At 36.8% G+C, this 26,712-nt stretch overlaps 3 protein-coding genes across 4 annotated transcripts in view; 1 reads left to right on the forward strand and 2 right to left on the reverse strand.

The window, feature by feature from the left end:
* Positions 1-886, reverse strand: part of SLC38A6 (solute carrier family 38, member 6) — a 57,816-nt gene extending 56,930 nt beyond the window's left edge. Inside the window, exon 1 of one of the 2 annotated variants that reach the window (XM_008565937.1) lies at positions 621-886. In XM_008565937.1, the coding sequence (XP_008564159.1) occupies positions 621-725 (105 nt within the window). In that variant the 5' untranslated portion in view covers positions 726-886. Of the gene's footprint in view, positions 1-498; positions 576-620 lie in introns of those variants that run through there. The other variant, XM_008565938.1, reaches the window with a different exon arrangement.
* A 21-nt stretch (positions 887-907) lies between these two features.
* TRMT5 (tRNA methyltransferase 5) lies at positions 908-8,316 on the forward strand. The gene is made up of 5 exons (XM_008565939.1): positions 908-976; positions 2,951-3,582; positions 5,460-5,584; positions 7,038-7,689; positions 8,062-8,316. The coding sequence occupies exons 1-5, from the start codon at positions 972-974 to the stop codon at positions 8,145-8,147; spliced, it is 1,500 nt and encodes a 499-aa protein (XP_008564161.1). The 5' UTR covers positions 908-971; the 3' UTR covers positions 8,148-8,316.
* A 3,039-nt stretch (positions 8,317-11,355) lies between these two features.
* The window catches only part of MNAT1 (MNAT CDK-activating kinase assembly factor 1), a 220,380-nt gene continuing 205,023 nt past the window's right edge, over positions 11,356-26,712 (reverse strand). The window contains exon 8 of the mRNA XM_008565940.1: positions 11,356-11,800. Coding sequence (XP_008564162.1) covers positions 11,680-11,800 — 121 coding nt within the window. The 3' untranslated portion in view covers positions 11,356-11,679. The remainder of the gene's footprint in view (positions 11,801-26,712) is intronic.

Below are 26,712 nucleotides of genomic sequence, written 5' to 3' on the forward strand. Positions count from 1 at the left end.
ATGACAATAAAATAAATAGAAGCAATTGCCGTTGCTCAGGTGAGGATATCCCTGAAAACACCCTTCCCCTAAAGTAGCATTTGGGAGCAAAGTCCTAGAAACTGTTACAATCCAAGGGCTCGAGATGAAAAGCAGAGTTCCCACTGCATAGGTTTTAGAGTCAGGGAAGTACCATACACTTATTACCAGGCCACCTCCACTCTTCACCGCTAAGGATGTCCATATTAAAATGTTTATAGCCCTCCAATGACTAAGTCGAGAAAAGAAAAATCTTGTGACTCTTGCAAAGACCTCACAAGACTAGTGGAGGAAATAGGAAGCTGAAGAAGATACTGACAAACAGCAGTGAGTCACATAACCCTAGCGCTGCTCAACCCGTCGGGTCCTCAGCCCGCACTCAGTGCTGCACCTCTTCCACCTGAGCCGGCACCTTGACTTCAGCTTTTCCTTCTAGAGCATGTTAGGCCGCTATCGCATTCATAACTCCGGTGATCTCACCTGATCTCGGCTACTGCCTTTGGGCCCCATCCCTCAGGGGTCAGGCTCCAGCATCTCCCCTCTCCCCACGCAGTCCCCCTTCTTTTCCCGGTCTTATTGGGAAGCTAGAGGAGCCCACTTACGTTGCTTAGCAACGGGCTCAACTCTTCCGTCTCCGCCTCTTCGGGCTGCTGGGCAGAGAGGTACCAGCCCCGCTCAGCGCTGATGCTCCCCCAGGACGCCTCCATACTGCTCTTGGGCTGACGACCAGGTCCATCTGCGAGCCACTGCCCTGCCCTGCGATCCTGTCGTTAGTCGCGCCAGAGGCGGAGCTGCGGGCCCGGCCCTTCCGGGATCCCGTACCTCACCAGGGCGGGGAAAATGGAGCGAGTCGACGGGATCTGATGACGCTCGCCCCCTCCGCGGCGAACAGTGATGATGTCATCGAGGACCAGCCAGCCCATCCGCGACCCATTTCTGAATGGCACCGGAGAATGAGGTGAGGGGTCTGGTCACTGAGCCAGCTGCGGAGCGACGCGGGGATTTGGGATGGTGCAGTTGGTGAGGTGGCGATCGCGGGGCCCTTGGTCTTTCAAAGGGGCTGATGGTCCAGGAGCGGTACCAGTCCGCCCGGGCGCGGAAACGTCGCGAGGTCACCCACGCGCTCCAGTGCTGGGCTTAGGTCCGAATACGGGGTAGTGAGGACTCTGTTTTAACAACCGTTTGACGGAGGCTTTGGCCACATTTTACATAAGGAAAACCGAGACTCAGATTAAGTTATTTATCCAGGGTCACCCAGCTGGTTAACTGCTAGACCCAATGTGAACCCTGACTGTGAAGTTTGACTTGGTTGTTTTACAGGATTCTGGGGCAGGGCCCTTTCCCCTTATAATTACTATTTTGGTATTTTGAAAGACAAAGTGAATAACTGATACTGTGCATATAACACTCAGCAAAACCCTACACCTCAAAACCCGGAAGCTTCTAGTTATAGGCAGGACACGTGGCAATAAGATAATTGAAGACGTGGTGATATATTAACACAAGCGCTGAAGTCAGTCAGCTGGGTTTTAATCCTTGCTCACCCACTCACCAGCAAGGAGACTTTGTGTGAGTTAACCCACTTCTGAGCTTTGGTTTACTCATTTAACAAAATAAGGATGCAATGTTACCTTCCAAGATTGATAATGTGTACAGTAGTCCCCCCTTATCCTAAGTTTTGCTTTCCATGGTTTCAGCTACACCAAGTGAACCGCTATCCAAAAATATTAAATGGACTGGCCGGTTAATTGGGTTGGTTAGAGCTGGTGTTATAACACCAAGGTCAAGGGTTCAGATCCTCATACTGGCCAGCCGCCAAAAAAAACCCCACAAAAATATTAAATGGAAAATTCCAGAAATAAACAATTCGTAAGTTTAAAATTACATGCAGTTCTTAGTAGCATGATGAAATCTCCTTCCATCCCACTGCCCAGGGATGTAAATCATCACTTTTTCTAGCATATCCACACTATATAAGCCACTAGTGCATAGTCAGTTAGCCATCTTGGTTATCAGATTGATATTGCAGTGTTCACGTAACCATTATTTTACCTAAGAACGGCCCAAACTGCAAGAGCCGTGATGTTTGCAATTCATGTATGCCAAAGAGAAGCCATGAAGTGCTTCTTTTAAGTAAAAAACGTGAAAGTTCTTGACTTAATAAGGTAGCAGAAATTTTTTTTTGGTTTTTGGTGGCTGGCCGGTATGGGTGTCTAAATCCTTGACCTTGTTACCAGCATCATGTTCTTCAAAGTGAGCTACCCAGCCAGCCTCAGTAAGGAAAGAGAAAAAATTGTATGATGAGGTTGCTAAGATCTATGGTAAGAACAAATCTTCCATCTATGAAATTGTGAAAAAGGAAAAAGAAATTCTTACATAGTATATTTAGGGTTCATTACCATCCTCAGTTTTAGGCATTGACTGGGGGTCTTGGAAGGTGTCCCCGGCAGATAAGGGGTGACTACTGTGTAAAGCATTTAGTACAGCATCTGACACAGTAAGCACCCATAAGAATATCCTGGGAAATATTGCCGTTGGTAATGTCATATATAATGACCATTTCATTTAGCGGACCCTTTAACTGAAGTTTTGGCTTTCCAATTCCAAACGTATTCTGTAGAAAATTGTAGGTGGAGAGGTTCATTGAATATAGGGAGGCTGATGGTATAGGGAGGCTGATGGATCACTAAGTCCTCTGTTCAAGCAGCAGGTGCGTTGAAGTTGCAAATTTATTATCTACCACCAGTAAAAGTCTTCCTGGAAAAGATAGTATACTTCCCACATACTAAAAGTTTTATTTACCAGCATTTAGCAGGTGATTTGAATCAGTAAAATTAAAACTTTTATTTTCAAAAGCCATTGTGAACATGTAAGTTAGCCTTTATAAATAGCTTTATAGTATTTTTTAAAGGAGTATTTTTTTTTTCCTTAGGATCTTAAGGAGGCTATCTGGATTCTCAAATAGACTTCTGAAAGTGGAAAGCTGTAGCATAACTGCATCAGAATCGTTGATTCAACTAGCTTGGATATCACTGACACAGAAGCTTAGGAAACCACCTGGTGTTTTCTCGACCATGCCAGAAACAGAAACAAATGAGAGAGCCTCTGAATTATTTTTACCACCTACTCATGTTCGAGGAATGACAAAACTTGATAGAACATCTTTTAAAAAGACAGTCACCATTCCAGTGCTTAAAGTGAGGAAAGAAATAGTCAGTAGATTGATGCGATCCCTTAAAAGGGCAGCGCTGCAGCGCCCGGGTATAAAACGTGTGATTGAAGATCCAGAAGATGAAGAAAGTAGACTAATTATGTTGGATCCCTATAAAATATTTAGTCATGATTCTTTTGAAAAGGCAGAACTCAGTACTTTAAAGCAGCTTAATGTCAACCCACAGATATCTAAATATAATTTGGAACTAACATATGAAAACTTTAAGTTAGAAGAAATCTTGAAAGCTGTGCTTCCTGAAGGTCAAGATGTGACTTCTGGTTTTAGCAGAGTTGGACATATTGCACACCTGAACCTTAGAGATCATCAGCTACCTTTCAAGCATTTAATTGGTAGGTGTGTTATAGTAATATTCATGTACTAAAAAGCAATTTGCAAATTCTAATTTTAGTTTTTAAAATTGTTTTTTAAAATGCCAAATTGTATAAGCAGTACATTTTATCATTGTAATTTTAAGCTGGATCTTGAGCTACATACCCTCTCTTTGAGGGCTCTTTTGGAAGTCCCTCATCGAAGTCATAGTAAGCTTTCGTGTATACCAGTAATACATAAGCATGGATTAAAATTGAATCATTTTGTTTTGGCAGCTGTACTGAACAGAGATCTTTTTGGTACACAAGACTTATTACGCTTTCAGGACAGTGTTCAGTACTGGCTTTCATAAATTTGGGTGTTTTATAATCAATAGTGCTGTTGACTTATGCTTTCACTGATTCAACTGAGTTTCTATGTATCAGTCACTGTACTTTGTTTTTTTAGTGCTCTTAGCCTTTTAGAAACGATGCATGTGTATGACTTACCTCTATAGCCCCAGGTTTAGACCTGGGGCCTTTATTCTTTGGGTAGAAAGAAGTAGAGGATTAATCAAAATTGCACTTGTCCTTATATGAATATTTGAGAAATAATGCGGTCCCCAGATTAATTTTTTGTTGTTTTAAATATAGAGTAACTATCAGAACTTCTGGGAATTATTTTCAGCTTTAAAATGTAGTGCTCAGTATTTTGTATGGGTAGGATTTTAGAACTGTTCTATTATGCATTTCCTTCGGTTTTACTGATGAAAGATAACACATAGTGGTAATGTAAATACTTATGCAGATTCTTATAATTGGGACTGAGTACAAATGTCAAGTCTAGGTTTTCCTATGAGTCACTACCTACCCTAACTTAAACATTCCTTTGGCATTTCTATTTTATAATCGCTCTTCCATAATGGGGCACTCATAAGTTAAACATTTTCATACAGTAGTAATTTTAAAGCTTTTACTGTAGACCTTCAGAGTAGTTTTTAAATTTCATTCTTCATTTCAAACTAACTTTTATACCTTAAAAATTGAGTTCAGATACCTTAAAGTGGAACAAGATAAGAGCATTGATTGGTTTATTGATATTATCATATTCAAAATCAGGCATCTAATTATTAGAGGAAAATTGGACAAATTTTGGTTGTATTTCAGCATATTTGTATTATTGAGTACATTTTACTAACAAATCAAATTATTTTTCCTTGTGCAATGAGATAGCATATAAGTTTTTATAAAGGCTTAAAGTGCTGACAAAAAAATAGACTTTGATTAAAGGGCATCAGCATGCCACTTCTAATGTGTTTTATTATCTCTGTAGCTTTTCTGCTCTGATAAATATTTGAAAAAAAGAACAGTTTAAGTAAATGAACATTTTATTTAGAGACTCTAAAGAATCTATATTCTTTTATTTGGAAAGATTGGTTTGCTGGTATATATTTCTAAAGTGTAGGCATTTGTTTCAAATCCACAGTAAAATAAACATTTGGTTTGAGGCCAGTGGGGATAGGCAGATGTTTTTACTGGTGTTTTCTGAGACCGTTTGTTGCCAGGGTCTTTACATCTCTTCTTTCCATTCCTTCCAAATTTTCTAGGGTCTACCTTTTCGCATACTTGTATTGGTATTTTGAGAAGATTTGGTAAAAACATGGAAAAATATTAGGTATACTCCTCAAAATTTTTTTACAGATCTACCCATACATTTTTTTGTGTGTACTGGAGACTGTCAGACATTAACTTTAGTAATCTATTGAATTTTTAGAATTGCATTCTGCATTACATACACTAGGTGCAGTTTTTATCTATAAACTAAAAGAAAATACAATTCATTTCTGTTTTATACTTACAGTTTTAGCTTTTATTTTGCAACCAATAGGCAGTATTTATTATGAATTTTCATCTTTTAGGCCAAGTTATGATTGACAAAAATCCAGGAATCACCTCAGCAGTAAATAAGATCAATAATATTGATAATACATACCGAAATTTCCAAATGGAAGTACTATGTGGAGAGGAGAACATGATGACCAAGGTACAGAGTATTTTATTATCTCCTCATAAGGTGTATATGAAGCTAATGTTTAGAATCAGAATAAAGGACAAAGATTAAACGTATTTGTAACAGCCAGTATTAATGAGTATATGAGAATGTGTGCACTTATATATACTATTGATAGGATAATATTGACAGATAAAAGCCTCTTGAGAAGAATTGCTTAGGGCTAGCCAGTTGGCTCAGTTGGGTAGAGCACGGTGTTATAATACAAAGGTCAAGGGTTTGAATCTCCATATCAACCAGCTGCCAAAAAAGAATTGGTTAGATTCTGGTATAACAATATAATGGACAATGGAATACTCCATTATTAAAGATATTTTAGGTCTATATTTATTAAAATAAATTGCTCATTAACAGGTTAAGTGAAAAAAAGTAACATTATAGAACAGTATGTATAAAATAGTTCTCAAGACATTTAAACCTTCCAGGTTATACCTTGCAAGACTTCTAGTTGGCAGAAAGTTGTAGAAACATTTCCAACTCTGGAACCTCAATAATATGGCCAGAGGCATCTGATAAGGTTGGGAGGGGGAAAAAAACATGTACACATTTGGAATTAAGGTCCAGTAAAGCAGAAAATGGAAGATATATCTCTGCCAGATTTATAGAACTTAGGAACTTTCTGGCCTTTGATTCTTTATCCATAAAATGAAGGGCTTAAGATGATGGCTGAGGTCATATTCCCTGATTGTAATTTTAGTTTTCTAACATGTCTATGATATACCCAAAAGAAATGGTACAAAGTCTTAATTTTGTTCAAGACTTAGCTTCACTGTGTATATATTTAGTTTACCCATGAAAAATTGAATTCAGGAAAGGAAAAAAAATATGGGAATGATCTCTATACACTGGCTCTAATTTACAGACAGGAAATTTGCAAAGTCCAAGTAGCTGTCTAAAAACATAGCAAAATACCTAAAAATTCAATAACATTTCTATCATGCCTCCTTTTTATAAACTGAAAACTAAATAAGAAGGGAAGCTTGTTTTCTATGTGGAAGTGCTATATGCAACTTAGCTATGCACCATGAAGGTAATATGTGGTGTGTTTTTTCAAATTATAGGTTTTTTCCCCCTCTCCATCTGGTGACATAAGAGAGTGTGATTAAGCCCGTCAGTTGGCCTATTTGAAAAATTCTTCATGTGATTTGGAAACTACTTTATGGCCCTTTAGCATTGAGATGAAGAGCCATTTGGCTTTGAAGAGATGAGTTTTCTCATGAAAAAGTCTAATGCAAGATATTAACTGGCCCTAGGAATAGTATAAGCACCACAATTCTAATTAAAATGCCTTTAAATGCACTGTTACTTGCTCTTATAGTAAATTTAAATATTTGTGTGCTCACATGTGTGTAGACACACCTATCCAATATCAGTGGCTGCAATTTAAGACCAAGCAGATTAACCAAAAGCATAATATCTTTTTCAGGTTCGAGAAAACAACTACATCTATGAATTTGATTTTTCAAAAGTCTATTGGAATCCTCGTCTCTCTACAGAACACAGCCGGATCACAGAACTTCTCAAACCTGGGGATGTCCTATTTGATATTTTTGCTGGGGTTGGCCCCTTTGCCATTCCAGTAGCAAAGAAAAACTGCACTGTTTTTGCCAATGATCTCAATCCTGAATCCTATAAATGGCTGATGCACAATTGTAAATTAAATAAAGTGGACCAAAAGGTGAAAGTGTTCAATTTGGATGGGAAAGACTTCCTCCAAGGACCAGTTAGAGAAGAGTTAATGCAGCAGCTGAGACCATCAAAAGAAAGAAAACACTCTGTGCACATTGTTATGAACTTGCCAGCAAAGGCTATAGAGTTTCTCAGTGCTTTCAAATCGCTCTTAGATGGGCAGCCATGCAGCAGTGAGCTCCTTCCCATAGTGCACTGTTACAGCTTTTCCAAAGATGCTAATCCTGCTGAGGATGTTCGGCAACAAGTTGGAGCTGTGTTAGGTATTTCCTTGGAGGCATGCAGTTCAGTTCACCTAGTGAGAAATGTGGCACCTAACAAGGAAATGCTGTGCATCACCTTTCAGATTCCTGCTGCTGTACTCTACAGGCACCAAACCATAAATCTAGGTGAGCAATTTCTGGGAAATTAAATGTAAACTATAATACCTTTCATGTAGCTTTCTTTGGGCTACATATATATTTTATACTATTTATTAAATTTGGAATTAGGGAGATTAAATTAATTCCAGTTAGTTATTTCAGTTCAAGACCCCTTGCCATTCAATTGACTAGTTTCTCCTAATTTTACAAATTTTAGTATGATATACTATTCAGCCTCATAGAAGGCTATTTCATTAAAATAACACATTCACAGGAATGTTATCTCATGTCTAAGTTGACAAGATTAAAAATCTTTTAAATGCCTATATTATCTGTTTTTAAAAGTATGTTTAACTGTTAAATATCTTACCTAAAATAGGTTTTTTGGATTTGTTTCAGAGAATCATGAGGATCTACCTCTTAAACGGCGGAGGACAGATAAAGCCTTTTCAGAAGAAAAAACACAAATTGCTTCAAATACTTAACTGGAAATGTTTTCCCCATCTCCCCACCAGACATTTATGTAGTAAAACATAATTTGTATGATTTCATAAAATTTCAGCATTCAATTACTTTACTATTGAACTCTTATATTTTGCCTGCTGTCTTATAAATTGAAGAATACCAAATTAAAATTTAACTGAAATAAGTCTACTAAATATGTACTTTTTTATTATCTAGATTATAATATGTAATTATAATTTTATAATCTAAATTATATCTAATTTTTCATTAGATAAACATGAAACTGAAATAAGTCTACTAAATATGTACTTTTTTATTATCTAGATTATAATATGTAATTATAGTTTTATAATCTAAATTATATCTAATTTTTCATTAGATAAACATGCTTAAATATTTTCTGTCACTTGGGAAAATAGTTTTTGGAGGTAGGATAATTGTGTGCTGTCTAAATAGGAAGGCGATAATATCACTTTGTAGTTATCCTTAGTTGAAGAGTATAGTTAAACTTTACATAACTACTCCTCTACTGCCAATTAACTATCACTATAAAAGTAATAAAAAAAAAATGTGATTATATAGATAAGGGGTAGGCAAACTATGTCCTGAGAGTCAAATCTGGTCCTCCACCTGTTTTTATATGGCCTACAACCTGAGAATGTTCTTACATTTTCAATTGGTTGAAAAAGAATTGAAAGAATAACATTTTGTGACATAAAATTATATGAAATTTGAGTTTCATTGTTCATAAAGTTTTATTGGAACATATCATGCTCATTTGTTTACATATTGTCTAAAGCTGCTTTCATGATACAGCAGCAGAGTTGAGTGGTTGCAACAAAGACTAGATGTGACTCAACACTTCACACTGCTGCTTGGCACATTACAAATCACAGTGACATGGTTGTAACTCAGCAGCATTGAGTGTCATGTATATCTCCAAGCCACATTTTATTTTTTTATTACCAGTGTACACCCATCATGTCAAAACAAGAAAGGTCGACTTTGAATGTTGTACTTTTAAGGCACAGTAGGGTATGAACTATTTTGATATTGATTTAGATGACAAAGCATCTGTAGCTGACCTAAAAGAATACAATATACGTTTGACATTACCAGACAAAGCATTCATCACACAGTATTCCCAACTCACAGGCTATCAAAAAAATTTAAAAATTTAAAATAGAAATATCTCATCAAAACAATTTCTTCACAAAATAAAAAATGAAAATGAGGCTGCAACCAAAGTCAGTCTCCAGACTAATTTGTTAGCCAAGGAGGGAAAGCCATTTACTGATGGTGAATTGTGTTTGAATGTAACGGCTGAAGAAATGTGTTCAGAGAAAATAAACTGTTGGCTATTTGGCAAGAACAGCTGCTCAAGGAGTTAAGGGATCAACACTAATAGTCAATTAAAAAGGTAAATGGTTCTGAGTGGTTCTTTGACAGATGTTACTAACACTGTTCAGTTCCTATTTGAGGCGTTAATGCTGAGTTTGAAGTGACTAAAGAATGAGCCAGTATGAGTACTCTGCATGAAACACCTATGGATGAATATTTTCAAAGAAGTTGAGAAAGCACTAATTCTATACAACCTAAAGTGGAATCTGCTAAGATGTGTTATAACTGATGGTGGTAAAAAATGTGTAGGGCATAAAATGCCTTAGTTGAGCAAATTTTACAAAGCTTGTGAAATGTAAGGAGGTTAAAGCCCATGGTTATTTACTATATTATTCATCAGCAAGTACACTGCAGAAAACATTTGAATCTATCATGTGTTACTGAATCAGTGAATTTAGTGAATTCACTAAAACTTGGTGAACTGTTATCATTAGATTATCTTTACCATTCCATTTGATCTAATCGGATCAGTTAACAACTTCTAGATTTGGCCTATCGAACAATATATGGCAATAGTAACTGCTAAATTTATAAATGTGTAAAGGCTTTGGAATTTATTTGCCAAACCTGGTGCATGCAATTTCACAATAATAAGGTAGGCTCAAAACAAGTCATGAAAGCCTTTGAAATGTTTTATTAATCAGTTCATTAAATACATTGTACAAGGTACTGAGAACAAGTAATAGTGCTTCCTTTTAAAAGACTGGATACCTTACTTTTGTAGTTGAGTGCAGTAACTCAACCTTAACTGTAAATTCAATGTTCTCACTATTTGAACAGATTTATACATTGTAGTTAAAAACACTAACCTTCAATTGGGGAACACTCAATAGAATAACCTTAGGAATAAGATAAGGAGCCTGTTAGAGTGTAGATAGAACTGAACTTGGATTTTAAAAACAAAAACAAAAAAAGCTGTGTTGTAATCCTGGCTTTTTACTAACTTGTGTATATGATCTTGGCCTACTCAATTATTTGATGTCTTGGTTTTCTCATTTACCAAAGAAAGTTATAAGTATTGTAAAGATGAAGATGTACTCCTGAAATTAATACCTGCTTAGTAAAATAAAATGGAGTTGTGACATATGGATGTTCCACACTAATGAAACCACATCCTGTTTCACCTAACTTTCCACCCATAAAACTAACATCTGTTGTAATGGAGATTTGATAGAAAATCCCTTAATTTCCGTAAGAAACTATGACACATATCCAGTGGTCTATGTAGCATACTCATACGATGTTGAGATGCTAACAAATATCCATTCTATCCACATCCAAACTCTAAGCAAAACCCAGGGTATAATAAAGGCCTTTGAAGTTTAAACAAAAAACTACATCTGAGTCTACAATTTACACATAGGGAAATCTCACTTAAAATGGACCCTTTCCAGTCTCCAAGTTTCATCATAAAATAAGCTCACATTGGAGGTGAAAGGTGCCATTTAAGTATTAAATTTTATTAACTTACTTTGAATCTGTCATTAAAGCAGGTTAATGCTGTGCTCTGGTTTATCCTGAGTATAGCTCACAGCTGGGAACTATAACACCTTGGTCAAGGTTTGCCTCACTTTCCACTGCTCAAAACAGGCATTGAGTCCTCAATATTGAGGGAATGACATCGCAGGTCAGGTTTTACTTGCCACAACCTGTTGGTAGAAGGAAATATATCCACTTGTCTGGACTAGTATTAAGACATTAGAAAAAAAGAGAACATTTTATGAGAAGAAATAATAGACTTGGATATTAACACTAAATGTTGTAATCAAAATGGCATTTTAAAATGTGTTCAAGTAAAACACTGTAATAAGAGAAAAACCACAAAACTTAATATAAAGTCTAGCTTTATTTTTAAAAAGATTTTACAAGTCTGTCAACCTCAAACATTCATAGGTGAATTATTTGTTCCTCTCTTCTATCAGATCAGGCTTATTGCATAAGTAAAAAATAAATCTTTTTCACAAATATGCATCCCCTATATGCCTCAGCTTAGTTCTGAAATTTTCTCTTTATAAATACTTTGAAACAGCTGCTAGTGGTAGTACTATTCCTGTGCAGCTGCATATGGCTATAACTTTATAAGTCTGCTTACTTTCGCAAGCTCCCTGGTTTAACTCCCAGGTCCAATTCTTATAAATGGAGGAAAAAAGATTAATTGGGCTGCCAGAAAAGCCCACTGAATGCGTCCTGTAGAGCTCTGTGACAAGCAAGAGAAGAAGTATAGCCTCCAGCAAGGTCCTGTGGAGAAGCAGCTCTGACATGGTTTAAATACCTAAGACAAAACAAAAAGTATAGCATTGATAAAGAAATCACATATAAATTGGTAACATTTTAAAAAGCAATAGTAAAACTGATTCAAATTTTAAAGAGGAATTCTGAGATTGCATCAGACTTTTTATAAATGGATTATTACCTTTCAAAAAGAAACATACCAACTGTACATGGAGTGCCTAAACTAGTATTAAACTACAAAGGAAATTATAGTAAGGTTTAGAAACAGTTCTGAAAGAGGTTTCAAAAATAATACTTGCGGGCCGGCCGGTGGCGCACTGCTACAGTGCGCCACTTGGGAAGTGTGGTGGCGCTCCCGCCGAGGGTTCGGATCCCACATACAGACCAGCTGCTCACTGGCTGAGTGAGGGGCGGGAGCAACATCGAGGGTTGCGATCCCGTGGCCGGTCCTGGTCCGGTATGGGCGCGACACTGAGGGTTGCGATCCGTTGCCGGTCACGAAAAAAGACAAAAAGGAAAAAAAAAAATAATAATAATAATAATAATAATACTTGCTACTAAAATGTTCAGTTTCACAATTTTTAGGTCAGATTTGTTTTGTTGGCTGTTGTATGGGCACCTAACTAATGCTTTCCTTCCTGGCTTACTCTTCATAAACACACTATACCACAATATTACTAATATAATTTTACATGATACATTTTAAAGTAAAATCTCTAAATACCAAAACAAATTGGGGAGAGAAGAAAACAAACTACTTACTTCAAAATTACTTCAATATTCAAAAAATACACTGTCTCTTTCCTTGCAGGAAAGTAAACCTTAGAAAATTACATGTCCAAGAAATCTCTGATACTGAGTCTCAGTTCAAATTAATGTCTCTAATAGAAATTATAAAAGAGTCTAATCTCAAAAGACAGTGTAACAAACACAATTTTCCTTCAGTCACAAACACATAGCTTTTTAGCAATTAAAATTTTCGACCTTGACAAAAATAGACAAAACTGTATTAAAAAAAAAAAAATAGGACAATCCTTGCCAAAGAGGGGCAACTTGTTATCACGACTACTAACGCTGCTGAAAACAGTATTTCCAGCTTTGGTTTAATGCCTGGTTTTAAAAACCACATTGTTTCTTCTGGCCTCAGGAAGTAAAGGAGCTTCACCCACCTTAGAATTACAGGTATGGCAAATGAATAAATCAAGTACCAGAACATTTTAATAACTTGGAACCTTTTTTACTCATTCATTCAAACTTCCTGTGTGTCAAGATCTTAACGCATGAGCAACTTATTTCTAACATAACAAGAAGCCTGTTTTTCATTTGTATCCATGTTTAATAAGCTTATGTGATTAAAAAAATATATGGCAACATAAGAGAACAAATAGAAAAGTGGCCAAAGTAAGACACAGGCTAAGCTCCTGGAATCGGCTATACTTTAATTCACATTGCGACAAATCAAGGTGTTAACTCAATTCTTTGCTTCTCTGCCAAGGATGAAAGGGGAAAGTAGGAGGAAGGGAATTTTAATATTTATTGAGCAATAATCTACAACTTTTTTATAGTACAGGTATATTTATAGCAGTAAAAAATATTTGAGCATGCATCTCCAAAATTTGTATACTTATTTATAAATTATATACAGAGTACTAATATACTATATGCTATTACAAATATATAATTATATACATAATATACAAATATAATAAGTATATTATAAAGTATATATAAATATAAAATATACAAAATGACATAAAAATATTTGAAAGTTCTAATATTTTCTCCCTACATCCCATCTTATATACCCTCCTGGGATGCATCCTACTTTGGAGACTACCATTAAGTACAGCAAACCCTTGAACAACACAGATTTGAACTGAATGGGTCCATTTACATGTGGAATTCTTTCAATAAATATACTGGCAAAATTTCGTGTTCATGACATAACTAACCAAACAGTAAGTAGCCTACAACTACAACTTAAGTAACAACGCCCCCTTCAGCCCAAACCCGAACCCTGTGGGCCACAACCCAGTGGATAGTATGCAATATATTTAAGTAGTAGATGAGTAGTTAAGTTTGGGCAAGTTAAAAATTATACAGGATATTCAACTCCTAGGGGTTTGGTGCCCCAAACCCCCATGTTGTTCAAGGGTCAACTGTAGTCACTTTCAAACTCTTGATAAAACCTCAAGTTTCAATTAGATTTCTTTATAAACCCATAGGATTTAAAGAGGGATTCACCAAACCTACCACATGGCCATAAAGTTATCTGCTTATTACCTCCCAGGACACAATACTATGTCAACTGCTAAGATTCTGATGCATCAGAAATTAGGTAAGTGTTAAGTCACCTCAGAAAGTCTAAAAATCAAACTGGCTTCACCGGGAACTCAATAACTATCATACAAATAGTAAGTGAATAATATTTTTACAGGTAACTTGGAAATAAAATGTTCCCTTTCTTATACCAGTTTCCAGCTAATTTTTATCCGCACACCAGATGATGATATATCACCCTCTTTCCTTTCCTCAGACCCTCAAAAGAACAGCATAGTCTTAGCTCCAATGGCTGGTCACTCATGGCAAAATTCAAGCACCACAGTAGAATGTTTATCAAACTTAAGAAGCCAACTATCATAAACGAAAATTGGTTTTCATAGCTGTAATACAAAATACTGTACAACTAACTGTTTTGATTCATCACATTTTGGTACAGCTTGCTTCTGGGAAAGTTGAGTCATACCATCTTTGGCTTGGCAATTTGAACATAAACTTGCAGTGTGCATACAGCTTTTTATATGTTATCCTGAGAAACCTGAAACAGCTGCACTGCTGGCAGGAAAACACAGGACCACCAGTAAAATATCCAAAACAGTTGCATCTTTTAATTTATGTGCACTGTTTCCATAGAGTATATAAAACAGTTCAGCTTTTATAGGTAAAATATAATAAACAGTCATACTTATTGATGCCATAAATGTGTGTAAAAAAGAGGTTTATCTAAAATGATTAATAAATGTTTGAAAACAGTATTTCTTGAACAGTCATAATCCAGAGCAATGAGTGAATGTTTTCAAATTTGAATTATTAATGCTAAGTTGTACTACTCTTACTGCCAAAGTAAGTCAATTAAAATTTTTTTTGCAATGCGCTGAAGAAAGTGTGATCCCCTTCTAGCAATCATTTACATTAAATATGTCTATAAGTATGATTCTTTAAGAGTCCTACTTATTTACATTGCTGTTTTTGATCTCTAGAGCTGCACAAAACTGTTACTGTTAAGTACTTCAAAAACAGTTTCACTGTGGCAACTACATTGATTCCAGTAAAAAAAAAAAAAGAAAGATAATTCACTTCTTGTTATTCCATTATGGGCTTTTATTTTCTAGGTATCTTAAATGTTCTTAAACCCTTTAATTATTGTGGTATGCCAAAGTATTTTAAAGGATCTGTCACACTGAAACCACACAATGAGAATTTAGTGTTTTGCCTACTTTTTCACCTTAATTCACATCTGTGTTGCTTTAATTTTTTCATGACCATTACAAGCACATCACTGAATAGGATTCCTGGGGTTTCTGGCCAAGGTCAGTATCATTTAATGTACTCCTTTATACAACAGAATTAGGAAGAAGTCTTAGCCAAATTTATTTGCAAAAGTCAAGCTCTGTTGGATTTTGGAGCCCAGAGGTAATTGCTCTATTGAGTCAATCCCAGGACACTATTTCTGTTTTTCATGGGTTTATTTTAAATATGTGTAAATCTTATAAGCAGAAACCAGGAAAGAAAAAAAGAGGTTTGCTTATTTCAGAATCTACCTAATTTTTACTGAAAGCAGACTAAACTCAGATTTAGAAATCATACCTTTGATTATTTTCTTAATAAGGCTTAAAAAAGGTATGTTTTCAAAAGTATGTCTAATTCTTGTACAAAGGGCATCTTATGCCTTATTTATGCACTGTCTAAAGGTATCACTACCCATCAAAATCTGTTTTAAATAGACTTTGGAGAGGGGGGAGGAAAAAGGAACAATGGATCCTGAGAGGGGAGTAAGAGAGGATTAAGCATTAGAAAACCACACCTGAAAGTTTGTTTCTAAATTTGATTTCCTACACTGTCGTTTTCTTCTGTTATTTTTAGCAGTGTTTGCTCCCAAAGAAGGTGGTATAATTTAGCTTATAATTTGGTGGTATAATTTAACTTAGCTTCAGAAAGACTTAATTTTCTCAGCTCTTTAATATATGAGATTACTCTTGTACTATTTTCCTTCCTTTAAAAGCACTGTATGACCATCTGGCTGAAGTCTAGGATTCAGCTCATTTAGTGCTATTCAACAATGCTTTGAGTTCCCAGCTAGGGACAGAGGGCAGGGTTGTCACTCAGGACTAAGAGGCAGCATTCTTCCTCTCTAGTCATAACCTGTTTGTAATACCCTTGAAACACACTGGCTCCAGAAATCAAGCAATCTCAGAATTTAAATTGAAATGAAAATGTAAAGTTCATATTAGTTTCCTCCACCTCAAATTACCAGGCCCTATGGAGAGTTAAAAACTTGGACTGGTCAAACTAAGAATGGTAGTGAACTCTAGAGACTAAGACTTCCTTTTTACAAGATGGCCCATATTTTTAGGTCTGCATTTAAAGTCATCATGCATTAAACAGACCACTTCCAAACAGATCTGCATCCCAGCCCACAAAATTCAAATCTAACTGTCATTGAGAGAGATCAGCCAGCTGATCATAGCTACCAAGACTAAGGGCTCTTGTAACAAATTCAGCCAAAGCTATAAAAGATTTATATTAACAACCTGAAGTCTATCTCAATGAGATTTTAAAAGAACCAGAGCAACAGTGTGCTCAGACAACTACCACTAAAAAGCAGAAACATTTTGAAAACTAAGGCTAGTACTTAGATGTCCTAAGCTAATCATGATATCAGAATAACAGACAAACTGTCTACAGAGGGGAATGGATAATCATATATTCTAAGGTAAATGTGGAAAGGCACTACAAGCCAGAAATACTGTCCATAATTCTGAGGGCAGTTTGGTTATAAATACACATGGTTTCATGAACTCCAGACAAAAATGTAATGAACTTCCGCAGACAGTCATGATGTTTATTCTTCACTTTATTTTCTAACCAGCAAGTGAGAACACAATTTGAGTAAACTAATTATTAAAGCTGATTTCAGATTTATACTAACACACTTGGGAATACAGTGAATAATTATGCCAGACATTTTGACCATACAAATACCAAAGCTCAGATCTGGAAATTAAAAGTCACATGGTATCCACGTGTACATCATAGTTTACGGTTTATTATTATTCATATTCAATAACTGAATATAGATTGCTCAGATAAGACTTTCTGACTTATAACTGGAGTAAACTGTTCAATTTATTGCTATCAAAGACCACACTGTATTTTAGGATAGAGTAGCTATTACTGAAAGTTAACATCAAGACATAGAGGATATAGTTACTTGAGTGTAACATATTCCATGAAAAATGTAGTTGGTAGGACTGGATATCTCAACTAATAGGCACCTAAGAATAGACTCTATCTATATAACACATACAAACACAGGAATATCACAGGAATCAGGTGCTATGAGATAAACTTGGATACAGCCATAAAAACAGAAAATAAACAGTGGTCAACAGACCAAATGATTTTTGAGAAATCTTAAATATACTTCTCAAAATCAGAAGATGTTTATCTCTAAAACAGATTATTACAATATGTTTGGCTTATTTCTGTACTATTCTTATATGCTTAGATAAGAATACACAGAAAAATGGCATAAATAATGTTTTTACTTACTGATCCTTAAAACATTATGATATACATTCCTATGAATTTGTTCAGGATAATAATTGGGGTGAGAGGGGAAGACAAAGTTTCTTAAAAACCTAAAAATATCAAATCATATAAGAGCCTAGATTTTGTATATATCAGGGAGGAACAAGTGCTACTTCTATGGAAATAAACTACATATTATAAAAATAAATGTCCTAGTTTCTGACTTTCTCTTGTAACATCCCTAAAAAATCTACTGCCTGATTCCAGTTGTCTAAAATAATTTTTTACTATGAATTACATGTTAGTAACAGAAGTATGTCAGCATTTTCACCATATCTTTATAAAGGCAGGATTATCATCCCCAGGAATGCAGCAGACAAAATGCAGATATGTGCAGCTTATTCTTTTTTCAAAAAGTAAATAAAAAAAGTTACTGAGTACCTTCTGTGTGCCAGGTATTGAAGCAGCCTTAATAATAAAACAGAGCAAAAAGACTCCATGTTCTTATGGATGTTATAATCCAGCAGAAAGAAAGATGTTAAATAATGAATATTATAAAGGAGAAAGTCAGGACTCTAAGAGTGTGGGTAAAAATGGAAGCCAACATGAATATGATCAGAAAAGGTCTCCAAGGGCCGGTCCGTGGCTCACTCTGGAGAGTGTGGTGCTGATAACACCAAGGCCACGGGTTCAGATCCCTATATAGGAATTGCCGGTTAGCTCACTTCAGAGAGCATGGTGCTGACAACACCAAGTCAAGGGTTAAGATCCCCTTACCAGTCATCTTTTTAAAAAAAGAAAAGGTCTCCATAAGCAGATGACAGTTAATCTTAGAACCAAAGGATGAGGAAGAATTAGTTAGGAAGGCAAGGCAGGTATAGCAGTGATCCAAGAAGAGGGAAGAACATACATGAAGTGTCAAGGAACCATTGCACATAATCAGAATACGGAGAAGAGATGACTCCAACTTATAATGAGACTAGAGATGTAGGCAGAAGGTATACAAAAGACAGCTTTACAGGAAATATTAAGAACTATGAATTTTATTCAAAGGGCAGTGGTAAGCCATTGAAAAGTTACTATTAGGAACCTGATAATTTAAATAGGCCGTTTTGCACGGGCAACCAAAGGAAAAATAAACAAATGGGATTATATCAAACTAAAAAGCTTCTGCACAGCAAAAGAAACAATTAACAGAGCTAAAAGACAACCAACAGAGTGGGAGAAAATATTTGCAAAACATACATCCGACAAAGGATTAATATCCAGAATATACAAGGAACTTAAACAACTTTACAAGAAAAAAACAAGCAACCCAATAAAAAAATGGGCAAAAGAGCTAAGTAGGCAATTCTCTAAGGAAGATATACAAATGGCCAACAGTCATATGAAAAAATGCTCAACATCACTCAGCATCCGGGAAATGCAAATCAAAACCACACTGAGATACCATCTCACCCCAGTGAGGATGGCTAAAATCCAAAAGACTTTGAACGATAAATGCTGGCAAGGTTGCGGAGAAAAAGGAACTCTCATACATTGTTGGTGGGAATGCAAAATGGTGCAACCCCTATGGAAAATGGTTTGGAGGTTCCTCAAACAGCTGAAGATAGATCTACCATACGACCCAGCTATCCCACTGCTGGGAATATACCCAGAGGAATGGAAAACATCAAGTCGAAGGTATACCTGTTTCCCAATGTTCATTGCAGCACTCTTCACAATAGCCAAGAGCTGGAATCAACCCAAATGTCCATCATCGGATGAGTGGATACAGAAAATGTGGTATATCTACACAATGGAATACTACTCAGCTATAAAAACAAATGAAATACTGCCATTTGCAACAACATGGATGGACCTTGAAAGAATAATACTGAAGAAGATATAACAACTATACCTTTTTGAAGTTGTTACAACAAGCAAACAGAAAGGACATTCTTGGGGGGGAGGGGAGAGAGGGAGGAGGGAGGGAGGTGTCAGTGATGGGCCACAATAATCATACACATTGTATATTGACAAAATAAAAATTTAATGAGAAAAAATAAAAATAAAAATAAATAGGCTGCTTTGGCTGCATGATGGATTAGAAAAAAGCAGAAGTTGAAGTAGAGAGATTCCTAAGGAAAATGGTTCTCTAGTCCAGCCTTGGGACAATGGTGACGTGGATTAGGGTGGTAGCAATGGAAATAAAGAAAAGTACTGGTTCAAGGGATATTTAAGGGACAACTGAGTGAGCAAATATGGGGGAGGAGAGAGAGGGAAGAAGAAAGTAGTGTCAAGGTCAACTTCCAGGTATCTAGTGATGTAGAACAGGAAAGATGCTCTCACAGAGACAACAGAGAACTGCAGGGTGAGCAACCAGGGGTAGGAGAGGAGAGAAGGAAAAGATCATTAGTTTAATTTTGGACTTGAGTCTGAAGTAATTATAGTAGAGACACATATACAGTATATATAGTAGAGTGAAGAAGTAGAGTGGGCCAAGTGACAAGAAGAGAGTTATGAAATAAAGATATTAATTTGGTAATTATCAGTATGTAGATGGTATTCAAAACCATAAGAATGATGTTAATATTCAGGAAGAAGGGATAGTATAAGAAAAGAGAGGGCCGGCCCGTGGCTCACTCGGTAGAGTGCGGTGCTGATAACACCAAGGCCATGGGTTCGGATCCCTATATAGGGATGGCCGGTTCGCTCACTGGCTGAGCGTGGTGCTGACAACACCAAGCCAAGGGTTGAGATCCCCTTACCAGTCATCTTTTTAAAAAAAAAAAAAAGAAAAAAAAAGAAAAGAGGAGGGTCTAAGGCAGAGGCCTAGAGAACCACAACCATTAATGCGCTAACAAAGAAGCTAAGATATTTTTAAGTAAAGGATGTATTCAGGTGTGGTAAATGCTGCCAGTCCCTGACAATACCTCATACACTCTCCTCCCCTAGACTTGTAAAAGAGGTAGAAGCAAGGAAGGTATAAGCCACTTGGAAAGGAGTTACAAACTACTACCTCTGAGTGACCCCTTCTTGTAATTTTAAGGAGATAATAATAGAGACAGAGATATGGTAACCTGTTAGATTTCTCCACCTAGGAATTCCAAAGGGCCTATTCATAGTATTTACAGCAGGAGTGTTTCTTACAGCAAAAAAACAACAGAAACAATCTAAATGTTCATTGACAAGAGAGTGGATCAATAAACTGTTACTTATACAATGGAATTCTATCAAAAGTGAAAACAAATGAGCTACCGCTATACACATACATCAAAATGACTGAATCTCAAAAACAATACTGAGCAAAAAACAACAAAAAACAAGTTACGGAACAATATGGAGAGCATAGTCCTATTTATATAAAGTTCTAAACATGCAAACCTAAAGCTGGAATATATAAATATGACAAAACTACAAAGAAAAGCAAGGAATGATGTCAGCAAGATGGCAAAGTAGGGGAATCTAGCCTTTGTTTTCTCCACAAAGAATAATAATTAGACAGCTATCCATGAACAAAAATAACCCTGGAAGAGTTCAGGAGTCCACATAAGAAGCTATAGCAATACACTGGAAGAAAAAAACCCAAGAATAACCACATAAAAAGGGAAGGAAGAACGGTTTCATTTTGCCTGTATCATCCCATCCCCCAAGACAGCCCTGCTCGGTACAGAGAGGGAACATCCCAGCTTGTGAGTTCCCCTTGCATGGAAATAAAGTGCAGGGTAAACAAGCAGAAAGGGAAGGAAGAACGGTTTCATTTTGCCTGTATCATCCCATCCCCCAAGACAGCCCTGCTTGGTACAGAGAGGGAACATCCCAGCTTGTGAGTTCCCCTTGCATGGAAATAAAGTGCAGGGTAAACAAGCAGCTTCCCCAGCCATTTGGGGTGCTGCCTAAACAACGAGCATCAATTATACCCCACACAGATGGCTAGAGAGACTGGCATGGCTGGAAACAAAGAATTATGAGGACTACCAGTATCAGCCACATGGTGGGAGCCACATGGTCCTCACTGGCCTGCTCTGCCAGGATTCCAATAGCCTTCTCTGCTGAAAACCTCAAAAGCCCATGCAGCTACTGCACAGCCCTCAAAGCTTTCACCATTGACAACTCCAGTGTTCGCTGTGGCCAACCCCATCAGTTTGCTCTGTAGAAGATTCTAGCAAGCTTTCAACACTGAGGAAACCAAAAGTCAGCATAGCTGCCACAGACTCCCTGAAGCTTTGGCCACTGTGGGCTTCTCAGTTTTTTGCCTTCCCAGTCTCCAGGTAACTGAGACATCACCCTTTTTCTTCCTCCCTGGAGTCACCCCGGCCCCATGACCCAGCACAACTACTGCGTGCATGCCCAAAAATAGCACCAGCATCCACTGTCATGTGCATACACACGGCTGACTCCCACAGCCATCCAGACTCCTTTCATCATTCCCCACCACTGTGCTCCTGCCCATGCCTGGCCCCCATAACATCATGCATGCATGCCACCAGTTCTGGTCCTGTAGTTGTGCAAGTACATGCAGCCACCTGACCCCAGTCACCAGCATCCACTACTGTGTACGAGTCCACAGCTGGTCCCTGCAACTGCACACATGCCTGTGGCCAGGCCAGGACCCCATATTATGCATACACACACAGCTGGCCTGACTCATGTGGTCTGATCCCCTCAACTACACATGTACATGCTGCCAGCCCTGATTCCTATACCTAGGTACATGCCACCAGACCCTATTATCACATGTGTCTGTAGTCAGCCTCAGCCCCTGCCCCTGGCCCATGTCACTATGCACATGTCTGCACTTGGACCCTGCTGGTATGCATGTGCAAGCTGCTAGCACCCAGAGCTGAGAGTGCACACCACTGGCCCTGGTCCTCACCATTGACTATACCAGTCCTTTGTGTTTGACCCATCAGTGCTGCTGAAAACTCCAACGACCTTCAAAGCCACTACAGACCTCCTGCAGCTATTGCCATTAGGGGATCATACAGTTGCCAATGTCACAAACCCAAGCTGACTGGGTCTACAAGACACCATACCCCCCAACACTTGGCACCCTGCACCACTAGACTCAGTGCCACAGCACAGTCAAATGTGTCCCCCAACCCCTGCAGGTGAAGATCTTTCTTTACAAAAGCCAGTGTACAAAGTCTGAAAGAAATGAATACTTCTTCAAATGCACAGACACCTAAGCAACACTACAAGGATTATAAAGAATCATGAAAACATGACACCACCAAAAGAACAAAATAAACTTCCAGTAACATTCCCCAAAGAATTGAAGTTCATGAACTGCTTGAAAAAAATCCAAAATAATTGTTCTAAAGAAGTCCAGCAAACTATAAGAGAACATAGATAAACAAATCATTGACGTCAGGTGAACAATACAAGAAAACAAGAAGCTTCCTAAGAACTAGAAAAAATAAAAAAGAGCCAAACAGAAAATATCTGAGCTGAAGAATTACTGAACAAAATGCACTAAAGAGTTTCAACAGCAGACTAGATCAAGCAGAGGAAAGAATACGCAAACTTGAAGAGAGGTTATTCTCAGAGGAGAAAAAAGAATAAAAAGGCATGAAGATACTATGAGATCTATGGGACCCTGCTGAGAGATAACTTCGGCATTACAGAGATTACAGAAGCAGAATACAGAGAGAAAAAAACAAAAAACTTTTTAAAAGAAACAATGGCTGAAAACTTTATAAATCTGGGGAAAGATATGAACACCCAGCTACATGAAGCTCAAAGATCTACAATCATATTTAGCCCAAAGAAGACTTCACCAAGACACATTATAATCAAACTGTCAAAAATCAAAGACAAAGAGAGAATTTTGAAAGCAGCAAAAGAAAAGAAGCATACTACATACAAGAGAAAATAATAAGACTATCAGCACATTTCTCTGTGGAAACCCTGCAGGCCAGGAGAGAGTGGGATGATAAATTCAAACTATTGAAAGAAAAAAATTACAAACCAGGAATACTTGAAGCAGCAAAGCTGTCCTTAAAAAGTGAAGGACAGATAAAAAATTTTCCAGACAAACAAAAGCTGAGGGAATTCATCACTGTTAGACCTGGCTTAAAAGAAATGCTAAAGGGAGACCTTCACGCTGAAACAAAAGGCCACTAATTAGTAACACGGAAACATGTGAAAATATAAAACTCACTAGTAAAGGTAGTTAGGTAGGGTGCTTAACTGATTAACCTATTCATGGTTATCAAAGTAATCTTAGGACAAAGCTCTGCATGACTCTCATACAAACTGACATTCACTGGCTCCCTGCTGTATGCAGAATAAAGTCCAAATTCCTTAGTTACCATTCAACGCCTACTGTACTTGATTCCAACCAACTGTACTTGATTCCAACCAACTTTTCCAAACATATTTTCCATTATTCACCTCCATGTACCTTGAATTTAAGCCACGCTGTTTCCTTTTCTTAGAATGCTTTAGGAATGCCCTTACCATTGCCTGCCTTCCAAAGCCATGGTTCAAATGCCAATCACTCAATTCTGAAGAGACATTAGTAACATAGAAATGTTACATACACTATGACAAACAAAAATAATAAACTAAGCTTATTTTATTTTGGGGGGGGCTGGCTGGTATGGGGATCTGAACTCGTGACCTCAGTGTTACAAGGCTGTGCTCTAACCAACTGAGCTAAACCAGTCAGCCCAATAATAAACTCAGCTTAAAAGCAATTAAAGAAAACCCTCAGGTGCCAGAAATGAACAGAGGCTGGAAGTGAACAGAGGCTGGAAGACTTTAGATACCACTGATTCAACAGTCACATAAGGACAGGAGACAGACCTCATTCCTATCAGAGGTAGAAAGCTGGAACTGGGTTTGGCTCTCTGCATCTAACACAGATCTACAAAATACTGTCACATCTGTGAAACGACTTGCAGAAAAATTCTGCTCACTAACCTGGGGACAGTCACAAGGAAGTCACAAGAAGGCCAGCAATCCATCAAGGGACATGAGTGGAAAAAGAATCACACATAAGAAATCAGCATACTCAAGCCTGTTCCACCCCCAAGAAATTAAGAATAACATCTGGTCCAGATTCAGTGAAGTCAACATGAATTTCAAGGCCCACAGGAAAACAACTCCCATTAAAAAGGGGTTTGCTGTTAAAAAAAATAAAAAATAAAAAATAAATAAAAATAAAGTGAGCCTTAATTATAAAAGAATCAGAAGATACAACCAATGGCAGGACTCACACGCCCAGAAACATAGATAAGAGAATGATCTGAAAGAAACTTCAAAAGATATATATTTAATGACAAAAGAGATGAAGAAAGGAATAGATGCCATAAGGCAAGAAAGGGACAATATGAAATGAACAGGCATTTTCTTTTTTTAAAAAATCAAACAAATTCTTGAAATAAAAATCTCCAACAGGTTAAGCAGTAGATTATCCCCAAATAGCGAGAAAATTGGTGAACTGAAGGATACGTGTGAGGAAAACACACAACATATAGCAGAGCTAAAAAAAAAAGGTAGGGGGGATGTGAAAGAACGACTAAAAGATATTTCAGCAAGAAAGAAACTAAACTCCAATGCGAAAAGCAGGATGCACGGAACAAAGATGAACCAAAGATAACAACAACAACACAACAAACTGGTAACGAAAATAGCAAAGAAAGTAGAAGGGAAGGTCTGAGGTTAAGCATTCTAAGGTTTTGTTCAGGAGGAGGTGAGATGTTAGCTTTGGACTTTGATATTAACATTTGTTAACTGTGGGTGGCAGAATTATTATATAGCCTTATTATATTATTCTCTCTACTTCTCTATGTGTGAAATATTTAACAACTATTTTAGATTACACCTCTTTTGAATTATCCAGATAGAACTACTTCTTTCCTCCTCTGAATTCACAGAACACTTTTGTATATACTATGTATGCACATATCTTGTACGTACTATGACTATTTATAAATGCTGTATTTTCCCTACTAGGTAAGTTTCTTTTTTTTGGCAGCTAGCCAGTATGGGGATCTGAACTCTTGACCTCAGTATTATAAGTTTCTGGATAGCAAGATAAATATTTACTCACTAAAAACAGCCATCATTTTAAAAACTCATCCTAACTTCTAAACAGAGTACAGAAATTTAAAAATTAAAACAGGGTTCTGGTTAGTTAAGATATACATCTAAAGTATGGCCATGATAATAGGTAGCAAATAAAAATAGAATATGAAAACAGTTATCACTACAAATTATGAAGCTGTGGAGGAAGATGGCAGAGGACTGAATGGAGAACAGATTATATATCAATCACTGAGGAGAACAGGAAGGTTTCCTGGAAATCAGAAAAGGCCTATAATAATGACAGGGAAATAGGGTATAATGTATAGCATGAAAATGACTATTTAAAATATAAATATTTATATTTTCTTAAGTAGATATATTTGAAAATTGCTTTGAGATTTTAATTCATCTTCTGTCTCAAAAGCTGAACTCTCAGCATAGTAACCAATTTTATGTTCAAAGATATATATACTAATGAAATACAACTATGAATGCAAGGAAAAACAAGAAATTCAAACAGGACTGGACACACCCAGAGCTAGATATTTTGTAAGATATTTATTTTTCCATTCAATGCACCTTCTCCTCAAAAGCTCTATTTCATACACTGGAATTTGAATCATGTCAACAACTTAGATAAATATCAAGGATAAAAGCCCATTCTTTAAAGGTAATACTTAATCTCTAAAGCAAACAATTACGAGCAAAGACAAAGTCAAGTGGATAAAATAACTGACACTTTCTCTTAATTATGGAAAATTCTATTTTTCAACAAGTAAAAACAGGTTCATAAAATACCTAACTCAAGGGACCAATGACTATAACAATAAAATCTGAAAAAGCTCCAAGAGTTTTGGTTTAATGCGTAACAATTTCAAGTTTTTAAAAAGCATTTTTAATACTTAAGCCCACAGAAAACTTGCACTCTTTTCCAAAAGTAAAACCACATCATCGCTTTGGGGAAAAAAAAAAATCTATGCCCATTATCAGAAGTAATGGGCTAATGCAATCAATGGTACCAAAAATGCAGCTTTTCTGGAACAGATTGCTTTTATAGACTAGTCAGTTAATTAGTTAAATACCATTTGGACCAAAAACTTCATGTGTAAAAAAAATATTTTCCTC

Source organism: Galeopterus variegatus, unplaced genomic scaffold (assembly GCF_000696425.1).
Source record: "Galeopterus variegatus unplaced genomic scaffold, G_variegatus-3.0.2 Scaffold215, whole genome shotgun sequence".
Classification (NCBI taxonomy): domain Eukaryota; kingdom Metazoa; phylum Chordata; class Mammalia; order Dermoptera; family Cynocephalidae; genus Galeopterus; species Galeopterus variegatus.